Source organism: Lissotriton vulgaris, chromosome 2_1, assembly GCF_964263255.1.
Source record: "Lissotriton vulgaris chromosome 2_1, aLisVul1.2, whole genome shotgun sequence".
NCBI lineage: Eukaryota > Metazoa > Chordata > Amphibia > Caudata > Salamandridae > Lissotriton > Lissotriton vulgaris.
The window spans coordinates 1556406178-1556432012 of NC_141687.1; the positions used below are offsets into that span (position 1 = coordinate 1556406178).

The following is a 25835-nucleotide window of genomic DNA, read 5'->3' on the forward strand; positions in this document are numbered from 1 at the left end:
ACTATTGACTTTGCCAATGCTTGTTTTAGAGGCAGCAAACATGTCTGGAGTTGTTCTCATTAAAGTCAGGTCCCTTTTGGAGAGGGGAGGAATTGCCTTTTCAGCACAGAGATGCGAGGGCTCAAAGACACATGTGTCTGTGTCTTTGGGGCCCTCACACATGCACATCTATGCATATGTGTGAAGCCCACACATGTACAGATAGACTATCACAGTCCCTCAGCAGAGCAAAGCCCTCTTGCCTACACAGACGGATGTTCACAATCCCTCGGAGGAGCCAAGGCAAACTCTCACTCTGGCGCAGACTGTCAGGCTATGTTACAAATTGGTTGGGCAGGGGGGTTATTGGCATATTACGTTTAGTCACAAGAGGCAAATGGGAAGAGAGAGCCCAGACTGAGCGAGGGGGGAGCAGGTTAGAAACAGAAAAGTGAAGAAGAGACCCTAACAAAAAGCAAGAGGATGCAGCGTTGGCCCAGCGTGGGCTAGCTGGACAGGAATTCAGGAAGGAATTCAAGACTGAGGAAATAAACAGAAGGCTAAACGGTAGACATATTTTTGAAGTTGATGTTAAGACAGATTTTAGAACCTCATGGGTGGGAGTGGCAGGCTTGCAACGCCCATTGTGCTCAGCGCCCCCCCCAGTGGTGTATGTCAGCCGGACTGAGACCGCTTCCCGGGTGCACACACACAGCCTCACCTCAGTCCTTCACAGGTCTTTAACCCCTTCGACGCTCATGACGAGCTCAGCTCGTCATGAGGTACGCCTGTCGTACGCTCATGACGAGCTGAGCTCGTCATGTAACGCAGGTTTTTTAAAATCTCAGCGCACAGCGGGAAAACCGCTAGCGCGTATGAGGTTAAAATACCATTTCCTTGGTAATGAGGCTTCGTTATTTTTCACCCCTTCAAGAGGCCCTGCATCTCCACTCTGCCTATTGGTGGAAGAATTAGCCTTCCACCCCCGCCAACCCCGCACCCCTCCCCCCCCCCCCCGTCCTGAATTTTGGCTCTAATTGCGCCTCTGGTGAGTGGTGTATCAGGGGAGAAGAGATGGGCTAGTTTGACCATGTTAGGATGTAGTTATGTTACGTCAGTTTAGAATGTACGTCTAAACCCAAGGATGTGGTGTTTGTGCACTCAACTTGCTTCTGATAAAAAAGACCTTTTTCACAAACAGCAAATCTTTCTGTAGTCATTCTCTACCAGTGTGAACTTTGAACTTACGAGTTAGAACCCAGGTCTGCATGAGAACATCATAAATATTCATTGTGGATATCCAGAAAACAGGTATGGATTCTACTGTTTGTTGGATTAGCAAGGCCAACCCTAAAGCAGAAGCTAGGAGTAAATAGAACTGAATGAAGTAACAAAGCACTTAGGGGCACATGTACTACCATTTTTAGCAGTCGCAAATGGAGAACCTGGCCGTTTGCAACTGCTAAAATGGCTTCCAGCATGTACTAACCCTATTTTGCGAGTCAGTAACCTACTACTGACTCGCACAATTGGGTTTGCGAGTTGGTATGAGGCAGGGGCGTGCCAAGGGTATCCCTTCCAAATATTGAGTCACAGGCATGTATGAATGTTCTGCGACCGGAATGCGGTCGCAATATATATATATTTTACTGACTTCGTGAAAGAGGTGATAACCCATTTGCAAACAAGGGGTCCCCAAGGGACTCCTTCCCCTCTGTGAATGTGAGCACCAACGTTTTTTAAGAGCAGTCAGTGGTCCCATGGACAACTGCCTACTCTTTAAAAATGAAAAGGTAGCTTTTAATTTTTCTTTTTGAATTGCATCCCGTTTCCTTTAAGAAAAACGGGCTGCATTTAAAATCAAATTGCTTTATTTAACAAGCATTGGCATAGCCAATAGGTCTCGCCTTTGGGACTTTGTAAGTGTTTAGCGAGAGCATGCCTTTTCTACGTAGATGCCTTTACCACACATGCAATGTCTTCAAGCTATGTTGTAGAGCAGTGTGGCTGCTGTGCATCATGTTGAAAAGTTATAATAAAATGATACTGTGTCCACTTCTCATGCCACATATTAAACGCCTCCGCCCCTGAATGCATTCCTGCATACTCCCCCCCCTCTCTGCTGGTAACTGGTGCTCACGCAAAGCGCTCTGATGCCTTTGGGTCGAGTTTTTGCTGTATAAAACAAAAAAAAAACATGTTGTGTTGTCACAAGTGCATTACAAACCGCTAAAGATGATGATGACAAAATAATGACAATACTACTGCTATCGATGACAATAATGTGATAGTAATAATATTGCAGTTACTAACAATAATACTAATATAACCGATGAAAAACTGTTGCAGTGACAATCAGACCCCCCCCCACATACACACACACATGATCGTGAAAGGTTTTCCTGGTAACATAAAAAAGACTTTTCTATTTTGGGGTTAACATCTCCTCCTCGCTCATAAATATTTGCATGAACAGCAGCGCCGGCCGTTTCGCTTCGGATTGATCAGGGCACTGTGTTATTTACCCAGCCACTTATTTAGTTCTGAATCTGCCATTATTTGCCTAAGCACAGTTTACCAAGTCCCCTTGAACTCCTGCAAGAAGGCAGCAAGATTCGTTTGTCCTTCACAGTTGGCGACTCGTTGCACCAAGCGTTTTTTTGACAGCTTAGAATTCTTTAAATGGTACTGTAATGTTGCAATTGCATTTATATAGCGCTTACTACTGAGGCGTTGAAGCTCTTGTCTTCACACCTTGAGTAGCCCATAAGGGGCTCCTGAAATATGAGCATAAGCACACAGCAGCTGTAGCATCAGCCCGGCTGAGATGCACGACAGCGGGGGGCTGCTGAAGCACTTTCAGCCTAATAGGTGTTGCGCGCCTGGAATCAACAATGAAAGGTGAAGTGGTAGGATGGAGTGCGCGCCCCCCCCTGAGGGGATGTTGCGCCCCCCCAGGGGGAGCGCCCCACAGTTTGAAGACCTATGCACTAGGGAGTTTGTAAGAGGGGAGCACCCCCAACTGCTCCCACACCAAGGACCCCAACAGAGTTTCTGATACCTATGTGGTATGCAGATTGGTAGGGGGTGAGGTTGCCCTCAACCTGCCAAACCAGAGAGGCTGACAGCACCACCAGACTCCAGGGACTATTTTTTGACAAAAAGGGTGGGGAATTGTACTATCCTGGCATCAGGCCCACCCAAATGCTCTAAACAGTATATCTGCACCTCCTCTCTCTACTCAGGTTTACTCCCAATCTCTTCACTGCACAGGGCCTAAAGCACATTAGACACCAGGGATTTTTTTTAAAGGAATTGGATGTAGAGCCTACCAGTCCCTGTACTGGACTGTCCCCTGCTTACATGCACTGGCTAGTCCTTCTGTGCCACTGGGCAGTGGATTGGGTAGGGTTATCGAGGGCTATTTTATTTTTTAATCTAACAAGGGTGGGGGACCCATATTGGCATCAAGCCACACCCCTTAAATCCAGGGGCCCACTGTTTTTTTAGCCGCTCTGGGAGTTACAATGCCTCCAATCTTCTCATCCAGGCAGGCAAAAAGCACCACCAGACAACAGGGATGTTGTGTTTTCTTACAATGGGGGAGGGGGAGAGGCTGAATCGTATTGACATCGGGTCATCCTTCTGTCCCATTATTTCTGTCCCGCCGGTGTGGACAGACTGGGTTTAGCTTGGTCTGCCCACCCCAGAAGAGCAAAAAGAACCGCTAAACGCCAGGGAATTTTTTTATGATAAGAAGGGTGAGGGGGCGGTACTTATTGGCACTGAGCTGCACAAACTCTAGCCTTTCTGCCACTTTGGTAAAAGAATGGGGTATTTACCTCAATCTGCCCGCTTAGCGTTCAGGTGGGAGAAAGTAACACTAGATTTCAGGGATTCTGTTTGTCATTTCATTTTATTTTTAACTATGTGCGGTGTGGGGTTTGAAGATGCACCTCTTTTAAGGACACTACATCACAATGCAGCAACATTACACGTCTGCTCCTACAACCACGCTACCTCTCCTATTACTTGTAGAATGCATGCTCGCCTTTTGCCCTTTATAGCACTCCGCTGTATTCTGGCTAGGTGTGTTGTTTACAAATACCACATACATACACATAAAAGTAAAACTGTAGATTGCAATGAGCTACTGATTGATGTCTTCACAGAAGACAGTTTGTTGGTATTTTGGTTACGCCTCCATTTCAGGATCAAAATTATGTGCAAATAAAAATGTTTTGCAATTTGGTGAGCAAAGTTGTTAAAGTTATTAGTGATAAAAATGCATTTTTTAGCAAGTGCAACTCAACCATATCTACTGAAACTCTAATCATTAATCTTAAAAACACACTGTGTAAATAGTAAATAATAGGTTCATGATTGTTTCGGCTAAGATTTAAAAACCTTTACAGGAACATATTTTACTTTTGTTTTGCCATTTAAATTTTGTTGTGGGTTCATAGTTTTTCTTTTTTTAAATCTCTTTATTTCCACAGATTGGCCCGTATAAGCATACAATCACATAGTAAACCGATTACATTGAAAACTTGAGTAGTCATTATACAGAATAGTCATCTGGAGGACGTGACCAATAATATTACAAATGGTGCAACACATTCTAGAAGTCTTATTTTCCTTTTTCTAGTTCTACATGTGAATCGCACGGGTGGAAGGATAATGCAAAGAGATATATATGCTTTCAAACATAACGAAAATGAATATGCCATAGTGAGAGATAGAGCGACAAGCAACACATCAATAATGATCAAGGCAGTAACAGCATTGGCATAGGCAGACGAGGATTGATGGAATGACACACGAAGAGACGTAAGTAGTGCAATATCTTCAATCGGGGCCAAGTGGACAAAGAAACAGAGAAGAAAACACCCTTTTCTCAAACATCATCAACAATTGGATCGGCAGTACCCGTCTACCCCTTCCCAGTAGTATATTAATAGCAAGACCTTCATAACGCAACAGGCAAAGCTCAACTGCCATGATATCGATACCTATCCCACCCCTTCCGGGACAATAGAACTGGCAGCTTGGGATTGTGTAGCCTGCGTTAATTTGCTAACGTACTGTCGGTATGGGCCCCAGATATCCACTGGGCGTGAAGCTGTTGGGACCTGCGTGGAATATTCCACACTATTGACATTACAGTGGGCAAGACTGCGTAACCATGCCTTGGAGTTGGGGATTCGGCTGGACCCCTAGAGTATAGCAATTTCCCTTTTTGCGAGCAAGAAGCCTATGGCAGCAAGCTTCCGCGTGGCACTGGGGAACTCAACAACATAACCCAGCAGCGTAATCTCTGGTATGGGCTGCAACTCGCATTCTAAAATGTCGCCCAAGATGCGGTGCACTTGCAGCCAGTAGTCATGCAGTTTAGGACAAGTCCATGTAAGGTGTGCAAAATCGGCATGTGGGGCCTTGCATTTGGGGGTTGTGGGTTCATAGTTCAACATGGATACAAGTAGAAGGTGGGCACCGAACACGTTTTTTTTTTAACTCTAAAAGGAAATTTTGGGTTAAGCCACAGAAAGTCATGCCATACACAATAAAATCAATTTTAGACCCCAATTTCTTTTGTGTTTCTTTTCAAATTTGGTGCAAACCCACTCAGTAGTTTTTGTGTCGCATTTATAGATAATTCTGTGGGTATACGCAGACATAAAATTGTAATAGCTAAGCAAAATGGTTCATTTGGTTCTATCAATTGATCCTGGCAACCCATGTATTTTTATATTTGTCATTGTAACCATAATGTCATTTAAACTTAACTTTTTAGCGGAATTTGTTATTTTTACGAGCAACTGTATTTTGCTTTCTGAGACCAAAAACATACCTTTAAGTTTACATGTTATTTCAGCGAATTTTGGGTTTTTAAAAGAAATAATCTGTCCCCCAGACAAAGACAGGATTCACTGCACGTGCCCCACAGCTGTGGTAGCAGAATCTTGATACAGGGCATCTCCTCTGGCCATATCCTCCGCCCGGCCCAGTGCCTCTGCAGGTCACCTGTGTAGTGACTATTTTATCGACCTATGGTTACAATATCTCATAATGAATATGGACTACCGGTGTACGGAAAAGCCGAACAGTACACAAAGTCAGAGACGTCCCCACCGCAAGTGAGCTCAACCGTTAAGCATTACTGAAAATTCTAGTGGAGCAACGCTGCACGGTGCTTCTGTTGCCTTGAAGCGCTAACAGGGCAACCATTTTATTCCTACCTTCTTCATAATTCAGCAGTAAAGCCTCACTTGAATAAGTGGCAGAAATTAGAACTTTGCGATAATGCGATGTCAGGGATTCTAAGGTGAGAAGAAACATTCAAGCCATTAGCACCACCAGTGTCGTAACGAAACTTGCGTGGCCCTCTTGCAAAGTACATAGAGGGTCCCCCCACGCTCTGGACCCAGTCAGGAGCTCTCAGGCCCGCCTGTGCACAGTCTCAGAGGGCCCCCCCCCCCGCACCACAGGGGCTGCGGGGGCAATTGTTACGCCACTGAGAACCACTAGTGGCTTCTAGGTTCATTGTATTGTAATGTAATTGCATTTATATAGCGCTTACTCCCTCTGACGAGTCGTCAAAATGCTTTTTTGGCGAGTAGCATGCTACTCAAAACCCATGAAGGATTAGTGGTGAATCAGTATAGTGAAATATGAAAGTAATTTGAGTGGTGGATATGCTAGTCTGTTATTTGGATTGAGAAGACTAGTGGAGGGATAGAAGAGGGAAAGGTTTTGCATTTATATAGCACTTGCCACCCCAGATGAGGTGTTAAAGCGATTTTTCGGCAAGTAGCACGCAACTCCAGAACACATACAGGAGTAGTGGTGAATTAGTATGGTGAAATATGAAAGTAAGTCGAGCGGTGTATATGTTAGTCTGTTAATAGGATTCAGAAGGATAGCAGAGGGATAGAAGAGGGAAACGGTTTGCATTTATTTAGCAACTGCTACCTCTGATGAGGTGTTTAAGTGCTTTTCAGTGAGTAGCACTCTACTCTGGAACCTAAACAGTATTGATGGGGAGTTAGTATAGGGAAATATGAAATTAATTTGAGTGGTGGGCATGTTAGCCTGTTATTTGGATTGAAAAGGAATAGTGGAGGGGTAGAAGAGGGAAGGGTCTTTAATTTGTTTGTTTTTTGGAGTTCATAGCAGGAGGAGGGGGTTTGGGGTGAGTGAAGGAGAAGTGGAGTGGAAAGAGTCTGAGGGAAGGGTTTAGAAAGGCTTGGTTGGGAGATCTGAATAGTAAAAGAGGTATGAGATGATGCAAGGAGGGGTGAAGGAGGGAGAAGTCTAGAAAGGGATACTTTGGGGAACAAAGTAGTGGTATGGGGCTTAGGATGAATGAGACAGTGGCGGTAGAGGATATATTGGTAGACGTATAGGGTTAGAAGTAGGGTAGTGAATTAGAAGGAGTAGCAGAATTAAGTTTGAAATGAGTCAGACAGTTGAGGTAGAAGATATATTGAGAGCTTATAGGGTGAGAAATAGGGTAGTGCACTGGTTACGCTGAATTAGATTCAAAGTGATAAATATATAGATACATAAGTACATGGAAGGTATCTATTGGATAAGGAAGGTAATATATGTAGATTCATGTTGTGTTTAATAAATTCCATCTTTCAAGTGTTGTTGTACTTCAAATTAATGTTTTTTATTTTTTGTAATTTAATAGTGAAGCAATTGTAGATAGCTATGATAAAAGATGTAATTTACTCAGTTACATATTAAAACATAAAATAATGTAACTATAAACAATATGAACTATCCACGGTTTTGACAAGGCTGCAAAGCTTAAATGGAATTGTCAATCCATGAGATCAGGTTTATAGTGAATGGAATTCAAGGTAACAAAATAGCGAGTTTGAAGTCATCAGGTGAAAGGACATACTAATATTTAGGATGGGGCTATACGATTGTTTCAAGATTATATAAATAATTTTAAATAAACTTGAAAGAAAGATTAACAAAGCATACTTTCCTGAAGGGTTTAGACACAGGCGGGTGAAGCCTCTTTAAAAGCATACACATTTAACAGATTGTAAATTCCAGGCCAAACTCCAACGGCCCCAATTCCTCCAAAGTATTATACATAAGCATTGGCAAAACGAATAGGTCTGACCCTGCTAGGCTGGTGTGATGGTTACATTATTTTAATTTTTATTGCAAGCGTAGGTTACCCAAAATAAAAGGGAAAAAAGCTGCTGTGTAAATGTGGTTGCCATGGGCTTCCAATAAAAATGTATTATTTTAATTTATTTTTTTATTCAGTCTTGGCTGTTTTACTAATGATTTTTTTTAACAAACTATCATTTCAATTGTGCATTCTACATTACTAATTATGAAGGAAGCAAGAATAAGTCACTCCCTAACCAAATGCTCAAATAATAGGGAACTGCTATGTTATAATGTATTTTAGAACACCACTTTAAAAACTGATGGACGATAAATCTAATTGGACATCTGAAGTGGAGAAGGAATAAATATCCAGTTTTTGAAGTTGGCATAAATAAAATAATATGTACATTTTGTATCAGCTTTGTCAGATAAGGGACATGAAATATTTTTAGGAGGTGTAAACAATGTGCAAAGGCTTTGTGGAGTCACTCAAAGTGAGGGAGCAAACGGCAAAATGAGCTGACCGACTGCCCCATGCTTGATGCTATGGTGGGTGGATGGAAATTGTGAATGACAGTTAGCCAGACCAATGGATTCAGCCTGCTGAACAAAACCCATCCCCTGTATGAACCTGTATTATATGTGTCATTTTTGTTATAGAAAAACAATAGACAGGTACACAGCTAAGGCTGTCTCAAAGACTAGACCTAAAAATTGTAATTTCACAACTCAAGGAACATCTTTAGACACACCCTCTGTCACATAGTCATCACAAGAGATGTAGGCCTCACAGATTTGCTTGTGAACCCTACTCCTTCTGCTACAGTCTTTCACCGTATGGATCATATGTTGCTGTCTTTGCAAGTGGAAATGGTAAATATACTCTTTTCGCCTCTTAAGTGGCTTTAGATGTTTCTATCTGATCCATTACAGGTGGTTTCCAGGGGTAACAGACGGTCTGCCTGCAAAACAATCAAGTGAGGGGATGTTATAGGGATACCCTTTATCTAGCATACTTTTTAATGCATCATTGCCAAGAAGAAGAAAAATGGTGAGTTTTCTTTTAAAAGGTAGACATGAATTTGTCAGATTTCTTTGAATTCCACAGGCCTCAGTGGAGTTTCAAATAGTCACCGATGGGCCACTGCAAATAACAGTTTGCAATACTATAATAGATTACATGTGGGGTGCTCTAACTCTCTGTTGAGACCTATGAGTCAGCTCAGAACGCCTCCGTCTACTGAGGAATCGGAAAAAAAGGAGAAAACTAGCTTTTGAGGGGAATTGGCTCTACATTAAAGGGTACACTACACTCAAATTGATCACAAATTACTTTCAAATAGTATAAGGAGGCTCAGAAAGCCTTTCTGGCAGGTTCTGACAACCTCGAGATGAAAATCAAAAGACACCACTTTGTCAAAACTCTAAAATACAGCATTCCAGCCCTTTCAAGATGGTAACCTTAGGTAAGCGGCCTATCAGGAGCATGCCAGCAATCAATGGAACACCCCTGGACAAGGGTGCAGTGCAGTTACCCACTCTTGGATATGGTACAGGTGGAACCCTCGCTTTATGATATGGATGTCACCTGCCTGGAATGATTTTCAGCTGCCCTGAGAAAAGAGTACCATCGGATTTTAGACAAAGCTCCTATTTGAATAAACTTTCTCATCTCTCAAGTGCCCTTCAGATGCACAATAATACCACGTGACTGCTCTGTCAGAGTGTGCTTAGTATTGGCTTCCCTTACTCAGCACTTTGTGTGATAGTACTCTTCTACATCCAAAGTTCGCCACCCACCTTAAAGAGTGATTGAGCATCTGTTCTTCAGTGAGTGCCTCGTGTATGGCTTGGGTGAATGTACAATTTATGAAAGGGCCCATTTTGAGTGTTACCTAAAATCCTTTTAATTTAGCTATGCAGAGGGTATATGATGCAGAAGGATGCTTCATAACATGACCGCACCAATGCTGACCTATCAGCCTTAAGAAAAGAGAGACAAATTCAGACTCCGTGCATGTTCAGTTCATGGAATCTCTGTTGAGTCGACCAACAACTTGGTCATTTTGTAGCAATTGTAACTGTGGATTGTAGCAAGATTGACAAATCACTGGACACCGAGGAGAGAGCTTTTCACAAAGCCTATACAAGAATTTCCCAAACTATGATAACTTTACCCTCATTTCCCTGAACTAGTTGAAGGCTTGAAAGTGATCCTACACCAAAGCCATCAAACACTACATCAAAATATTTTTACAATTACAACCAAGTTAATTCATGGACTGAGAGAATTAGACTCCCTATCCCACACACATTACCTTTTCTTGAGAATATCCATTGCGGAGCCTATGAACTCATTCTTCATTTTCTGCAGCTTGGCTCCATAGCAGGAAAGATCTGTCGCTTCCAAGAGAAGTGAAGGGCAACAGGAGGATTGTGCTTCTGAGATGAGCCTGCCATCTGCAGCATTACAGATTCCGCTAACACTGTTCGCATTCGCTGCTGTCAGATCCTGCAAAACACTGTCTTCTTCGCGCTGAAGAGCCAACCCCTGCAGAGGGGACCTTGGGACCGGGCTGGAGCAAATGGGAGCTGCAGATCTGTTGCCTTCCACATTTTGGTTTTTGCTGTCCTCAAACAACCCTTGGTTCACATCCACTGATGTTCTGTTGCAGTTAATACTGTCACTAGAACGCAAATCGTTCTGCAAGTGGAAAGCAGATTCTGAGCGACTGTTAGCATTATCAACTTCATTGGGCGCTTCAACAGTTATTGGAGCAAGTGTGTGCTTTGGAGTTGTTTGCCCCAACGACAGGCATGTGTTTTTATTAATTTCTGTATTGAACGGCTGACTTCTGAAGCTTGCCTGGTTGATAAGTAGTGCCTCTTCTCTACAGCCTGGAGAGGAGTCTTTGCTTCTCATTCGTTTAAATTCTTCAAAAGTAGGAATGTACAGTCTACCTTTACAACACGCTTTCTTATTCAAATCGGGGCTAGACGCGTGTGTGGCACTTACATATGCACAGTCTTTTAGAGATTCCTCTGTTTTTGACTTCACAATGGACTTTCTGTCCTCTGCATGATGCAGAGTGAGGTTGGGAGAGCTATTCTGTCTCCTGAGATGAAAACGTCTCATCGCCTCCTGTTTGATGTCTTCTGGGCAGGTTATTCGCTGGCAAAAACTAGGCCGCTGCCTCAGTAATGGCATTTGACTAGGTGCAATTGTAGCATGCTCTACATATACTGTGCCACAGTTCACAGCACCTCCATTTTTGCATTGCTGGCATGTTCTGCTTTGAGAAAACTCACTTGCAACAAAATCGTTCAAGAATGCCTGCGGTCGGATAGGTTTAATTGGCTCGATTGCCTTGGAACTATGGAGCCGAAGCTTTTCCTTCAGCTCCCTTTTGGCATCACCATGCAAGACCCTTTCATCGGCTGATGGAAAAAGCCACTGTGGCACTCTGGCAAAAGGATATGCTGGCAAATCTCTGTGGATTGGCATTTTCTCAGAATTCATGGGAATGTGTCTGCAAGCCTCGACGATGGTGCGGACTGGAGGCCTGCCAATGGAACCTTCAGACCAATGGCTGGTGCTTTTACAGTGCAAGATGAACTCACTGTCCACACTTCGACAGTGAGTGTACAAATTTGAGTCTGCCACTGTTGCCCAGTGTATGTTCTCTAGGCTCCGATACAGCCTGGTCTCTCCGCTGAGGGAAGGTGCCATCTCCCCAACCATTCCAAGGGTATCCATGTTCTTTAACGGGTGCATGGTATTTGGTAGACAGTTCCTTATGTCATGATTTGAATACAGCGGAGTGTTTTGGGTGCTCAAAACAATTTTGGTGTGTTCCTGCCGGTCGTCAATGTTAAGGTATGTCATAGCAGATAATCATGGGGCTACAACAACCTGAGGATTGTGAGCTGAAGAGGAAGTTGCTAGATCGTAAATCTCATTGGCCATACTTAAGGCAGAGGCGCGACAGGTTGGTGGTCAGAGACAGTGCATAGTCCTTCTCACACTGTTGATACACCATTCCAAGACCATTAAAAAATGTGGATCCAGAAATTGAATTGAGCATTGGTACAGCAACCTACAGAAATGAAAAAACAAATATTGTAAGATGTCACAATTATTTTTAAAATATCATCAATCGTTGAATGTTAAACGGCATGTATCAATGATACCGTGGCTATTTACAACTGCAAGATGGTCAGCAACTTTTCTAATTCATATCATTGCTCGAATGTTTGATAAGGAAGTTACATTTTTTTTAAATTGAGATCAGTTGCCACTTTCTATAATGAAAAATTTTGATGTACTTCATTTATCTTTCACACTTTGAAGGACCTATAGATTGATTAGGGAACGTATGTGAGATGCATACTGTTCTTGTTATTAAGGTACAGCCCCCAACTCTCACCTCCATAAAAATGTCATTAGACTGAGATAAAAAGACAAAACGCCATCACGCCAAGCTATCCCTGCTGTTGTGATGTCTTTAAAAATAAGTAGCAAAATAGGGTTAATACATAATTTTTCATCAAACTCAAAACAAAATAGAACCAACTACAAAGTGAAATGGCTAATTGCGATGGGCAGAGGGAGGATGGATTGTAAAAAAGGCTGGTGACTATGAAAAGCCTGTTGGTCCAGGAACAAGTCTGGCACTTGTTAGTCTGCTACTTAATGTCTGGCTCATGAATATTAGAATGTTCGAGACTAGATGTTTCAAAACTTCGTAGGAATGCGCTTGCTTGCTCTCTCCTTTGTGTGTTGCTTCCAACCTCAAATACCCACCCCGGTACGCTCTGTGTTTTTCCCTCCTCTCTATCCGAAGCTCGTTCGTTGCATCCCACACCCCTCCTGTTTATTTTTTATTTCATTTTTTTCTCTTCCCTTCCTGCCTTATACTCTTCTTTTGCTCCTCACCACTCCCTTCATTGTTGATTTCTCCCCATGTTAACTTCTCCCTTCACTTCTCCCTTCACCTGGTCATCCACTGCTCCCCGCCCGTCCCACCACAATGTTTGCTTGTTTAAGCCCAACAGCTACAATTTGCTACTAAGCAATTGCTTTTTCAAAATGCAATTTGAGCACATTTAAATAATCTTTTCATGTTTTCTTTCCAGGACTGGGGTCTGCTGTCTGAATGGAGTGGCTTTGTCACGTCATGCATGCAGGTGTGGTGGTGTACGTGGTAGTAGATGTAATTTCACTGGACAGTTATAGCAACATGACGCATATGCACACTTGTGATGACCCATGTACGAGTACACATCATCCTACTGTTTTCTTTTTTATGCAAATGCTGCACAAAATCGGAAAAAAGCATTGGCAAAGCCAATAGCTCTGGATTGGTAGTCAATAGGCAAGACCTACTTACTTTGCCAGTGCTTGTTTAATTATGAAACGTAAAAGAAAGACAAATGCAGTTACAAATTGGAGAAAACATATTGAGGTGAAACAAGATCACAAAGAGAACAATATTTAACATGCATAGGTATGTGGGGGAAAGACGGGATCCTCACATTTGAAGCCCTTCAGGGAAAGTACCAGTTGCGAGAGAGCGAGCGTTACCATTATCTCCAGGTTCGACACGCCTTCACTACGAATATTCCCCGGGGCACCAAACTCCCGGAGGCCTCTCCACTGGAGGATCGGGTCTTGGATGGCCATGTCCCGGAGAAGACTATCTCGTTAATATACAAGAAACTGATCAACCACACCGGGGATCCGTTGATGACTCTTAGGGGACAATGGGGCACTGATGGCCTAGTGCTGGATGATGAGGATTGGAGGGATGCGGTTGCCTCCCCGAAGGTCGTGGCCATCCAAATGAGACTCCACCTGGTACATTGAAGATCATGCATCGGTCATACATCACGGGGCCCCGGCTGGTGAGAATGGGATTGGCAGCGACGGTGGAGTGTCGGAGGGGTTGTGGGGATGTCGGGACATTCATGTTTATCCTGTGGCACTGCGTAGAAGTGCAAGACTACTGGGGCAAAGTACATGATAGGATACATGAAGTGATGGGGGTGGAGCTGGCGTTGGAGGCCCGACGATGTCTTCTGAATATATGGGAGCCTATCGACCTGACTGCATATGGGAAACAATGGGTGACCCTGGCGTGCATGATTGCTAAACGAAACAACGCTCAGCTGTGGGGTGCCAGAAAGGCGCCTCAGATTGGGAAATGGACAGAAGACCTGGGCTGGTGCATTTTCCGAGAGAGATCCGTATATGTTGCTAGGGGGTGCCACCGGAAGTGGGGGGAAAGTGTGGGGTGCCTGCAATAGTCACAGGGGGTATATATGTACCCCTCCGAATATCAACATAGAGCCAGTGGGGTTGGAGTCCCGGTGATCCCTTACGGTTATTCTGCAGTATAAAAATTTTTTGTATGGTATTGTATATTCGACTACTGTAAAATAATGCTTGTCGTCTGATGCTTTATTTTGTTTATGTTTAAATAAAAAAATGTTTAAAAAAAAACATGCATAGGTATGAAAAATATTGTCTACTTAATTCTCACCAGGAAGAATTTGAGTATTAAGCTTGCCAGTCTAAGAGACAAACTATTAAGCTCTATCGGACTCTGACAGTAGCAATCTACCCACAGCAAAACTACGAGGGCTAGTTTTGCTCCCTTGATGAGCAGACCAGTAAATCCTAGGACAACACTGATGTTGGACTCTGATGTACACATCGGCGGCTCCTCCGCAATGGCAGAGCAGTGTCGCCCAATGGTTCAGAGCCAACAACTGAAAAATAAAATGATATTTATTATTTTATTATTTTTCAGCTGCTGGTTGAGCCAGCGTGTGTAGGGAGGGGCAGGCCAGGCTATGAGAGGGAAGAGGAATGGAGTGCTATGTCCATTTCTAAGTGCACATGCCTGTTTTGCTGGCCAAACAGACATGTGCACACATGCGAACTTAAGTTTCTCTAACCCGCCTGTATTCTACAGCCGGGTGGAGAAACGGCACGGACTCCCTGTGCTTGAGTGGAGCGTCAAACCAGTCCCCTCATGCCAATCCCGTTGCTGCTCTCATAGTATGAGAGCAGAGAGCAGTGTCTGGATTGGATGGAGAGTCTGTCCCATGGTCTGGCAGGAGCAGCAGGAGAACTGAGGAGTACCGAAGCGTGAGGCGGCGGCAGGATCAGGTACGTTTTTAGATTTTTATTTTTTTTATTCAACCACTCCCCCATTTTGCCACCCCACCACTGCATATTGGCAGCAGTCGTGATTGACTGTACACGTCCCTGTGATGCTTTGAAGATGAATATGTAAATGAATCTATTTACGATATTGATGCAGGACAGGGCATTCTGAGAAGATGTGAATCGGATCACTGCTTTGTGGATTACACATTGGGCAGTTAAAATGTGCTCTGATTTTATCCTTGTATAACTTTTCTGGTATAGTTTACACCTACATGCAAATAATTATGTAGTCATACCACTGATGGGCAGTGCAACCTCCGAGTAGGATTTTGTAATACCAGACTTCCTCGACCACAATTTCACCCAAATTGTCCCTCGCTGATCTACTGTGTGGCCTGCATACCAGAATATTCACACCTGATACATTCACATGAAATGAAACTAAACTGCAGTAGTTTACATAATCTCTGTTGTTTCTGAAAATCTAACATAGATCGCTTACAATGGAGTAACTCTTCAAGACTCTGATCCTGGGGGAGGAGCCAAGATGGCGGCGGAGATGGACGTGTAGTCGCCCGGCTCCTCGAGCCTTTGTTACCTGCAGCACTATCCTGTTCTTTATCCTGGTACAGCGTCGTCGCGGGAGGAAGCAGACATCGCGCTGGTACCGGGGGTGTTCCTCCGGTGTCTCTACCCGCCTGCTATCCGACGATAGGGCATGCTGATCTGCTGACCGTAATCGTGCCCTGGAACCGGGACCCCATGTCCCTGCGCACCGCCGGAGAAGGCTGTAACTCTGAGGGCTGCTGGAGCAGTGAAGTGGCGGACGTTCCCAGGCGGACTGTATGCTGTGAGGGCGCCTACATCTGCCCTCGGTGGAAAGTGCACATTGACCGACTGTGGTCCACTCTGCTTCTCAGTTCCCGTGTGACGCTGAGGTGAGCCGCGCTGCCCCTTTCTTTCCGTGTATGGGACCGGCTGCCATGATTAGCCGTTCCACTCGTTCCTGCCAGCAACTACGCGAGGGGGATTCTTGCTAATTGTTGCCCACTGGAGACGGACCCAGCTATCCGGTGACTACACCCAGTCTGTCCATTGTTCGCTTGCCTCTGCTATCGGCAAAACCCCTAGCTGTGCAAACATGGCGGCCGTCCCCTCTGTGTTCGTTATGGGCTCTACCTCGGCTCCTGAAGATACTACACTGAGTACACTCGGGCGGTGTGGGGGACGCGGTGCTGCACTCCGGACTGCGGACATGGCGGCTTACCCGCCTGAATATACCTGCGCCTCTATTATGAGCGCGATCACCGAATTGAAGGCGGATTGGTATGAGTGCTCCCGAGCGCTGGGAAAGAAACTGGATGAAGCCGCGCTTGGGCTTAGGGATGTATCGCCTGGCTGCTCTTATCTTCCCGCCGATCGGCCCCCTCACGGCGAAGTGCGGGCTACATTGTTGCAGCGCGCCTGTGAACCGGGACACACTTCTGACTTTGATAATTCCGATGCACTGCCGTCTGCCGATCCCGGCGGTGGTACAATGTTTCCTATCCTGCCTAAGACTTCCATTCCGGCCACGGCATCGCTATCCTTCTACGTGGATCCGCAGGCACTGCTTCTGTCTTTATTGAATGTCTACACCCTGCACGCTGATACTCCATATCCCTGTGAACTACAACTTCAGATTGACTTTGGAATGTTGCCCTTCTGGATTGCCAAAACTGTGTGTGCCTGGAAGTGGCCATTTTGTCCTGGGGGATCATCTCTTTGCCGAGTGCGGCCATCTTGTCCCTTTGTTCCACCTGAGGCGGGGCTTTCACCGGAGCTATGTTTGGGAATACGTTTGCGGTCTGGCCAGGGCTAGAAGTGCCCTTACTCATACGAACTGTGCCTGATGGACGGTTGAGACTCGGAATGGGACGCCTCCTCAACGCGTGATGTTGTGTTATACGATGTCCTTCCCTATTCATTTTGTGCTTGATGATTCTTGCTTTGTTTATTATGTTTAGGGGGAAGTGAATGCTATGGTCGGGGAAGTCCGGGAGACTTAGGATTTGGCCCTCCTCGTATAATAAAAAATTTTTCCTTTTTCTTTTCCTCCTTTCTTTTTCTATATTTCGGGTTCTTTAGTGGGCGACAGGCACAATGCTGGTGGGGGGGGGGGGTAGGCCGTAGCCTCTGCATGAGTGTAGGGTGGGGGGTGCAACTTAGTTTAATTTCTTTCGTTTCTATGGGCCTTAATTTTTTCTCCTTATCTGCGCTTTTCTTACCCTGTTTCAGTTCTGGGTCCGCGGTAGGAGTTAGTGGGGAGTGGGTGGCGATGTTCATGATGCGTACATGCTTATAGACAATCCTGTTGTTTCTACCTGAACCGTCATGCGATTTGAAGGGTGTTAGCTCCCATTGTTTGTTTTACGTACTGATGTTGCCTACTCATGTCGCTTAGTTATAGTACGGACTCAGTTCTCCTTGTACGCTATTCTTCATTATTTGTATTTAGATTGGAAAAAACTCTTTTAAAATTAACCTTCAATAATCCTTTTCTCGGTGGCATGGCTCTACTCAGGGGAACGTCAATTGATTGTCTAAGCTTATTCTGGTGCCACTGAGAACCTGTATTGATCGCACTTGTGCTTGAAAAGTATTGTGGCCGGCCTGATGGTTGTAGGCCCGTATTTGTCCTCCTGCTAATGCACAATAAAGGTTTACAAAAATTTAAAAAAATTTAAAAAAAGACTCTGATCCTAATTATCCTTACTATAGCTTAGATATTTCTGATAAAATCGTGATGAGATCATGCATAAGGAACACTGAGAAATGTAGGGAAAATGAATAAGACAATTTGTTCCTTTATATTCTATGTAATATAACTACAAAGTTGTGGATATGTGGCATATTGTGGTATCTTACATTTTGATTCAATTTGCTGACATGATATATTGCCAGCGACAATAGTTCCACCATCGTCTGTGGTTCACTTTTTTGCCTATTGTAAGGAGAAATTTTTACATATGGCACATTAAAGTGTATTACCTCCTACAGGGGCTGTGATAGAAATGGGTGGTCACTGGGTGACTTAGCGGTACCTTTCATAAATAATTTAAATCTATCTAAAGTTCCTCAGCTTTATTCTTTTATAAACTTAGTGTTCCTGAATATCCGGGTCCCCCTTAGGACCCTTTGCAATCGCTGTTCAAACACCTGTTTGAGCATGGATGGCACCTATAAGTGATGCCATGCTTTCTGCACCTGGTAATTACCAGGTGCGATAAAGTTCATCAGGTCCTGTTTCATTTTAGCAGGTCAACTCTGCCGGAATTTAATGGGTTAAAAAAATTGTAAATACTGGGACTCACGGATTTAGTTCAGTAAGCACCAAAATCTGCAAGTAGTAAATACCACATGTTCAGGACAAAACTCAGAACCTGATAAATTCACACCTGGGTGGCGGATTTTATTGGGTGTCCTAATTATGAATTCCAACAATTAGGCACTCATACCTGGGTCCTAAGAGTTCGGCAGCGTTTCCAGGAACCCCAGATGAACGTTTGCTGCTCTCTACTGAAGAAGGCTAAAATCCAGAAACACATACACGTGTCTAGATAGAAATAAACATCCCTATCTGCACCAACATTGGTGAAAACTACAATTACTTTTGAAGTTGCAATAATTTTGTACCACATTTACCATAATGCATTTTTTTAAACGTATTTTATTGAGTTTAATATCACCCACATCGTTAAATCATTATTCTTCAAAATTTCGAAACTTCTAGCCCCTTATACTCCTCACTTCTCCTATCTAGGATTCCATTTTTATTATCGCTTGCTCTTCTAGCTGAGGATATTTAGGGATACTATTAACAGTGTCATGGTATCCATTATCAACCAGTTTATACTCAAATAACATCTTATCTAACCCCCCTCTCCCACCCCCCACCGGTGTGTCCAACTGCAAACATTCATTCTGTTTCTAATCGTGGTTCAGCTGTAGGTGTTCAATGTGTTCAGTGTTCCTGGTGATGTGGCGTCTCTACCCTTTCATCTACCTGCACCCCTCCGTCCTCAGTATGGTGATCTGCCAGCGCCTGAACTAATGCTTCCCATGCGTTAGCAGAGTCTAATGCCTTATCGTTATTTAACTGTCTAGCCTGTTGATATCTAATCGTGCTCTCACTCCTTGCCCACTTGATAAACTCGGCCCTCCATCTCTCAATACTGGACCCCCTCTCGCCTTCTAATGCCTCGTAATTTCTCTCTTCGCTAATAAGAGCCCTATGTCAATAAATTTGCTAGTCACCTTAGTCTTGGAGGCATGAGGGAACCAGTGTAGTATACACGTTGCTATGTCAAAATTTAACTGCCTGTCTGTGATCAAGGCCAAGACGTCTCCTATGTCCTCCCAATAGTCTCCTAGGTTAGGACAACCCCACAGCATATGCTCCAGTTCCACTCCTGCCATAAACATCTGGGGCACGCCGCATCCTCCACATGAAAATATATCCTGATCTTGCCCGGCGTCAGATAAGCCCTGTGGAGTATATAGAAATGTATCAATTGGAACCTTGCATTTCTCGTACTTTTCCACGCCCTGCGCATTATCCGAGCCCATGTCACTTCCGGTATAGGTTTCCCAATTCCTTCTTCCCATTTCAGTCTTAAAGTATCCAATGGTGTCAGTTCTTCGTTCAACAGTCTGGAGTACAGATATGTTACTGCTTTATACGTCCCAGCCACCATTGTCGCATATTGACAGGCATTCGTCGTCTTTGGTTCTCCCATATCCCCTTTCCAGTGTATTCTCAGCGCATGAGCCAGAGCAGCATGCAACAGAAAGCCCCCCCCCCCCCCCCCCCCCCGGGCAAATCGTATCTATCGATCAATGTGCGGTAAGGCAGCAATGTTCCGTCTTCGTATAAGTCCCCGATGACCTGGATTCCCACTCCCTCCCAATCTCGTAATGATGTCCAGTCTCCCCCATGGGGAAGCGCAGTCACCATGCCCAGCGGGATCTCGGGAACATAATGGCGGAGCACCCCTGCTCGTCTCTGCGATCGAATCGATTCCAACATAATCTCAAGGTCTTCTCTTCCATAGTAAGTTCCCTGAGGTCCAACCTCTGCTGCATGACTATGAAGGAGAGCACCTGACGTGGAATCCCCTTGTTTCTCAAATGCTCCTGGCCCCGAAATTCCCTTGCCACTGCCTGTGTCAGCACCTGGAGTTGTGCCGCGAGGTAATATAGTTCAAAATCCGGAACCGCCAGTCCACCCTCCGCCTTTGGTCGCGTCAATGTTGCTAGGGCTACTCTTCTCCTTCCAGATCCCCAGAGAAACTCCATTATGAGGGATTTCAGCACCTTAAATATTGAACACGGGATCCAGATAGGCAGTATTCTAAACAAATATAATAGCCTAGGTAAGGCTATCATTTTTAACAGGGCTATTCGGCCCGTTACCGATAGCGGGAGCGCCGTCCAAAAAGTCATGTTCCCCTTCAATGCTCTGATACACCTCCCTATGTTCCCTTCTAGTATTTCATCAGCCTCGTGATATATGTGAACCCCCAGGTATGTCAGACACGTCGGCCCCCATCGCAGTTCCCTAGCTATCTCAGGCACCATTGCTCCTGGTCTTACTGGAAATAGACATGTGTTGGTCCAATTCACTCGTAGGCCCGAGATGTCTCCAAAATCAGAGAGCAATCCCACTGCATTTTCCAGAGCCCTCTCTGCATCCTCCAGGTACAGTAACAAGTCGTCCGCATATAGCGAAATGTAATGTCGTACTCCCCTACATAGCAAGCCCTCGTATCTCTCTTCTAATCTGGCATGCGCCGCTAGTGGTTCCATTGCTAGAGCAAACAAGAGGGGCGAGAGCGAGCACCCCTGTCTGATTCCGCGTGCTACCGGGCATTGGGTTGTAATCAATGGACCCACGCGTACCCTTGCCACCGCAGATGCATAAAGCACCTTTGTCCAAGCCACAAAGTCTTCCCCCACTCCAAACCGCCGTAACATCTTGTACAGATACCCCCATTCTAGACTGTCAAAAGCTTTTTCGATATCTACTGATAGGATCATAGGCTGCCGCGCTTCTGAGTGATTATCCTCTAAAATCCTCACCAGGCGTCGCACGTTAATAGCTGTGTTCCTCGTCGGTATAAAACCCGCTTGATCCTCATGGATCAATGTGGTCATATATGGCTGCCGGCGAGTTGCTAAGATCCTGCTCGGGATCTTGTAGTCAGTAGTCAGCATTGCCAGCGGTCGATACGAGGCCATATCTGTCCCTACTCTACCAGCTTTCAACAATGGAATTATTAGCGCTTCTCGCATGGAAACCGGGAGTTGCCCTAAATCCTTCGCCTCGCCATACACCTCTAACAGCCTAAAAGCTAGTAGGTCCACGTACTTCCAGTAAAATTCCACTGGCATCCCATCTACTCATGGGGTCTTGTTGAGGGTTGTCATGTGTTTGATAGCACTCCTGATTTCGTCTAGTGTTATTGCCCGGCCCAAATCTATCGCCTGCTCCTCTTCCAGGTCTGGAAGCTCTACTCTCTCTAAAAAGGTATCAATGTCCGCTCCTTCTGCCTCTAGTGTACTGCTATATAGCCTCTCATAGTACTGTAAAAACCTATGGGCCATCGCACTCTGGGAGTGTATCACCTCTCCGTCCCTATTTTCCAGCGCTAATATGGGCGACCCCCTTTTCAACGGATTAGCCAGCCATGCAAGCAATGTCCCTGCCTTGTCTCCTTCAGCGTGTGCTTTTTAAAGGTAGGTTTTATAATCGAAACACCGCAATCTCTCTACTTCAGCTGCCATTCTCTCTTTAGCCGCAACTAGCTCTGCTTGCGCCTCCGGGTGACCAGGTCTAGTTAATTCCGCTTTCCGTAACTCTGTCTCAGCTCGGTCAACATCCTGTAGAAGCACTTTCCTCACCCCAACATGCCTGCCAATGCATAGCCCACGCATCACAACCTTAAAGGCATCCCATTCCGTCGCTCTAGTGGAGGTCGAGCCAGCATTCTCGTTAAAATAATGTGAGATGCCCTCAGCAATTGCCCCATGAAACAATGGGTCTTCTAAAGTCTCAGGTCGGAGTCTCCATGTGGGAATGGCAGTCGTCGCCTTCACCCACTGCAGTGTGAACAACAGCGGGTTGTGATCCGACAGTGTCCTGGTCAAATATTCAGTATGCACTATGTTAGTAGCTATCCCTGCGGAGCATAGGACTGCATCTAATCTAACATGGAGGTCATGTATCGCCGAACAGTAGGAGTAATCGCGATCGTGAGGGTGGTGAGTTCGCCATATATCCACCAGATCTCAGCTAGCCTGCCAATCCGATCTATTCTTGGCTAACTTATGTACAGGCGAGTCCGCTAGTAGGGGGTGGGATCTATCCCTCGATATCTCCGTTATGGAATTGAAATCTCCTCCCATCACCAAAGAACCTGCAAAATAATATGCCAGCGTACCGGACATCCGCTCGAAAAAGCGTGCTTGGTCAGTATTCGCCGGATGTGCACTCCAGAGAGCAATATCCCTACAGTGGAGTCGTCCTGCTATTGCCACAAACCTGCCCTCAGGATCTATTGTCTGCCCCGTGACCTCAAATGGGACCCCAGCTCTAATCCATATCAGTGCTCCACGGGCGAACGCAGAATATGTCGTGCTGAATACCTGTCCTCTCCATCTACTGTAGCGCTATACCCTCCACTTTTGTAAGGTGCGTTTCCTGAAGCAATGCTATGTGCACCCCCCGTCCCACTAAGTAGGAGTGGATCTTGTGGCGCCGTGTCATGGTATGTAGGCTTCTCACATTCCAGGTAATACATCTTAAGTCAGGTAATGTCCCCATTGCTGTTGTTATGTATCTCCATTGTAGTCTTTGCTGCAGCTCCCACACCAGTGAGTACCCATCCCCCTCTGTCTACCCAACCCCTCAACAGACCCTCCCCCCCCCCAAGAACAGGACCTAGAACAAACCAGCTAGTCCCCATCCAAACCCTTAACACACACAGCATACAACTAAGCCCGCCAGTAGTAACTGAGGGCATCCCTTACAGGCCTCGAGGGGGGCTCTGCGCCAATGGGGTGCCGCTGTTTCCTTGCATCTAGTCCGCTCTAAGAACCCAACATATAATAGTTTGTGTTTCACGTCCCCCCGCCCGCCGCCCCCATCTCAGCAAAATTCCATCCCAGACGTAAGCAGCATCATCAATCTTGACTCAATTAACGCATTATCAGCTCACGTCCCCCCCGCAACACTACACAGCCAGGCACCAGAGCATGGCAAGTTCGCGTGTCCATAATATAGTCCACTCCTCACACTCCTCCCAATAACAACAACCCATCTGCTGTCGCCGGTGTTACTGATGCTGCCTTCACGCTGTCCTTGCCTTTCTCAGAGTCTGCGCCCTCCTGGGAGTGCAATCCCCATCCTCCCGACAAGGCAGTCACCGCCGCCAGGGCCGCCTGCCGCTCCGCCCCCGTCTGCGAGGTTGTGGGTCCCGGTGATTTTCGTCATCTGCGTCGCAACCTCTTAGACTGACGTCGTGGCAAGCCCTCCCAGGTGGTCTCCGTCCCATCCTTTCCTGCTCTGTAGGATTCTAGCCAGGTCAAAGCTTCCTCCGGAGTATCATAGAAACTGGTCGTTCCATCCACAATCACAATTTGGCAGGGAAAAACAATGAGTACTGAAGACCCTCAGCTCACGTTTAACAGATAGGAAGGAGGATCGGCGTCGTTGAATCTCGAAGGTGTAATCCGGGAATATATTAACCTTGCTATACCCAGCATGATAAGGGCCATCAGCGCGGGCCTTTTGGAGCAACAGGTCCCTATCTCGGATGTGCAAGTCGAGCCACCACCGGCCTCGGGGGTCTCCCCTGCTGCGGAGGTCTTGCTGGTACCCAGTGAGCCCGCTCCAATGTGTAGAAGGCAGATAGTCCCTCTGGTGCCACTGTCGCCTTCAGCCAATCCTCTAAGTATCGAACCATGTCTGCCCCCTCAATTTTTTCTGGCAGTCCCACTATCCGAATGTTATTCCTCCGATTCCTACTCTCAGCATCCTCCGCTCGTTTTTCAAGAGCCACAATACGGTCTAAGGCATCAGACATCGTGGCTTTCAGCGCCTTCTGGGTCGGTTCTGCGTCCTGGAGGACCCCCTCCACAAGCTTCGCACATTCTGCAAGTTTAGAATGATCGGCCCGTAGAAGCCCCAGGCCCGTTGCAACCTGCGCTATATCCTGTTGGAGCACAGCTCGAGAGTCCGCTATGGCTGCTAGGATTTTATCAAGTTGTTGGTTCATAGTGGGGATCTGTTGAAGGCCCTGCACCTCAGGCTCCAATGCGGTTGGGGGTTCACTATCCGATTGCTGCTGCGTCCCGTCCTTCCTCCCCTTAGGTTCCCCATGGGGCCACCACGTGTTCTCAGATCCTGTGTGAAGGCTTGCAATCAACGTCCTCCGCGCCCCACGAGCTCAATTCACTCGGATCCGCAGGTTCGCCCCGTTGTCGATTGTCAGGACCCCAGCCGGGCCAGGCCTCCAGGCTCACAGGGCAAGATCCAGCTCGCAGCATCCGTGCCCCAATGTAGTGGTGGGCGCCAGTATCGCTAGGATCTTTCAACACAGTGGCCCAGGCGTGCTCACAGGCCTCCCCAACTCCCCAGGGTCCCACACAGCTGTCTTCCGCCGTCTGTCTCCCCTCTGAGTATTCTTCAGAGCAGGGATCAGCAACCCCAGCTATGTTGCGCCTCACTCTCCTGCCCCGGCTTGCAGACCGCCGCTAGCCTGGATAGCACGCCCATCTCCGCAGTTTGTGGCCCTAGGCCGCCTTGCGCTCCACTCACCAGTGCAGAGGGCCTCCTTCTCCGTCCACTGGCCGTCCGGTATCCCCGCTGCCACTTCGCTTGTCCTTCTCATTCAGGGCACCTCAGAATCTCTGCGCTCAAGCCGCGCCGGCACTCCTCAGTGTACACACACCCCCGTCCAGCGCAGCATCGGCCACACTATTGGGCCCACCAGCTCCGATAGTCAACGCCGCAAGGGGACGGGGGGGAGACCGGAGTGTCCAGCAGCCCCCTTATGCTCCAACCACCTGGGGACCGTCGCGTTCAAGGTCGGCAGCAGGGCACGCCATTCTCCGCCATTGGTCGTCCCGGGGGAGCCATCATTTTGTTGTTTCTTCGGGGCTCTCCTCCGATCCCAGCTGTCGCCAAATTCCGCCCTGGGACACCCGGATTCTGTCCCGGGGGCACACCGAGTCAAGCGTGCCCCACCCCCGATGTTTTGAGGCGGCGGACCGGGGGTCCCGCGACGTTTAAGCAGGATAATAGCGGGTTCTTGGCGGAGATCGCCGCTTACACGGCTTCCTCCATCGGCTGCCAAGCCACTCCCTCCATTTACCATAATGCATTGGGGTGAACTGTGTTGGGATGTGATGCAGTGCTGTTCCCTCACCCCCCCCCCCCCCCCCTTCGGTTCCTAAGAGATGACAGTTTAATGTAAAAGCCTTAACAGTGCCCTTCCGTCCA

The 25835-nt window shown here is 46.3% G+C and overlaps 1 protein-coding gene across 1 annotated transcript in view; it reads right to left on the reverse strand.

Annotated features, from left to right (window-relative positions):
• Nucleotides 1–25835, reverse strand: part of LOC147732901 (uncharacterized) — a 447397-nt gene that overhangs the window by 45662 nt on the left and 375900 nt on the right. The window contains exon 4 of the mRNA XM_086957443.1: nt 10437–12215. Coding sequence (XP_086813569.1) covers nt 10437–12004 — 1568 coding nt within the window. The 5' untranslated portion in view covers nt 12005–12215. The remainder of the gene's footprint in view (nt 1–10436; nt 12216–25835) is intronic.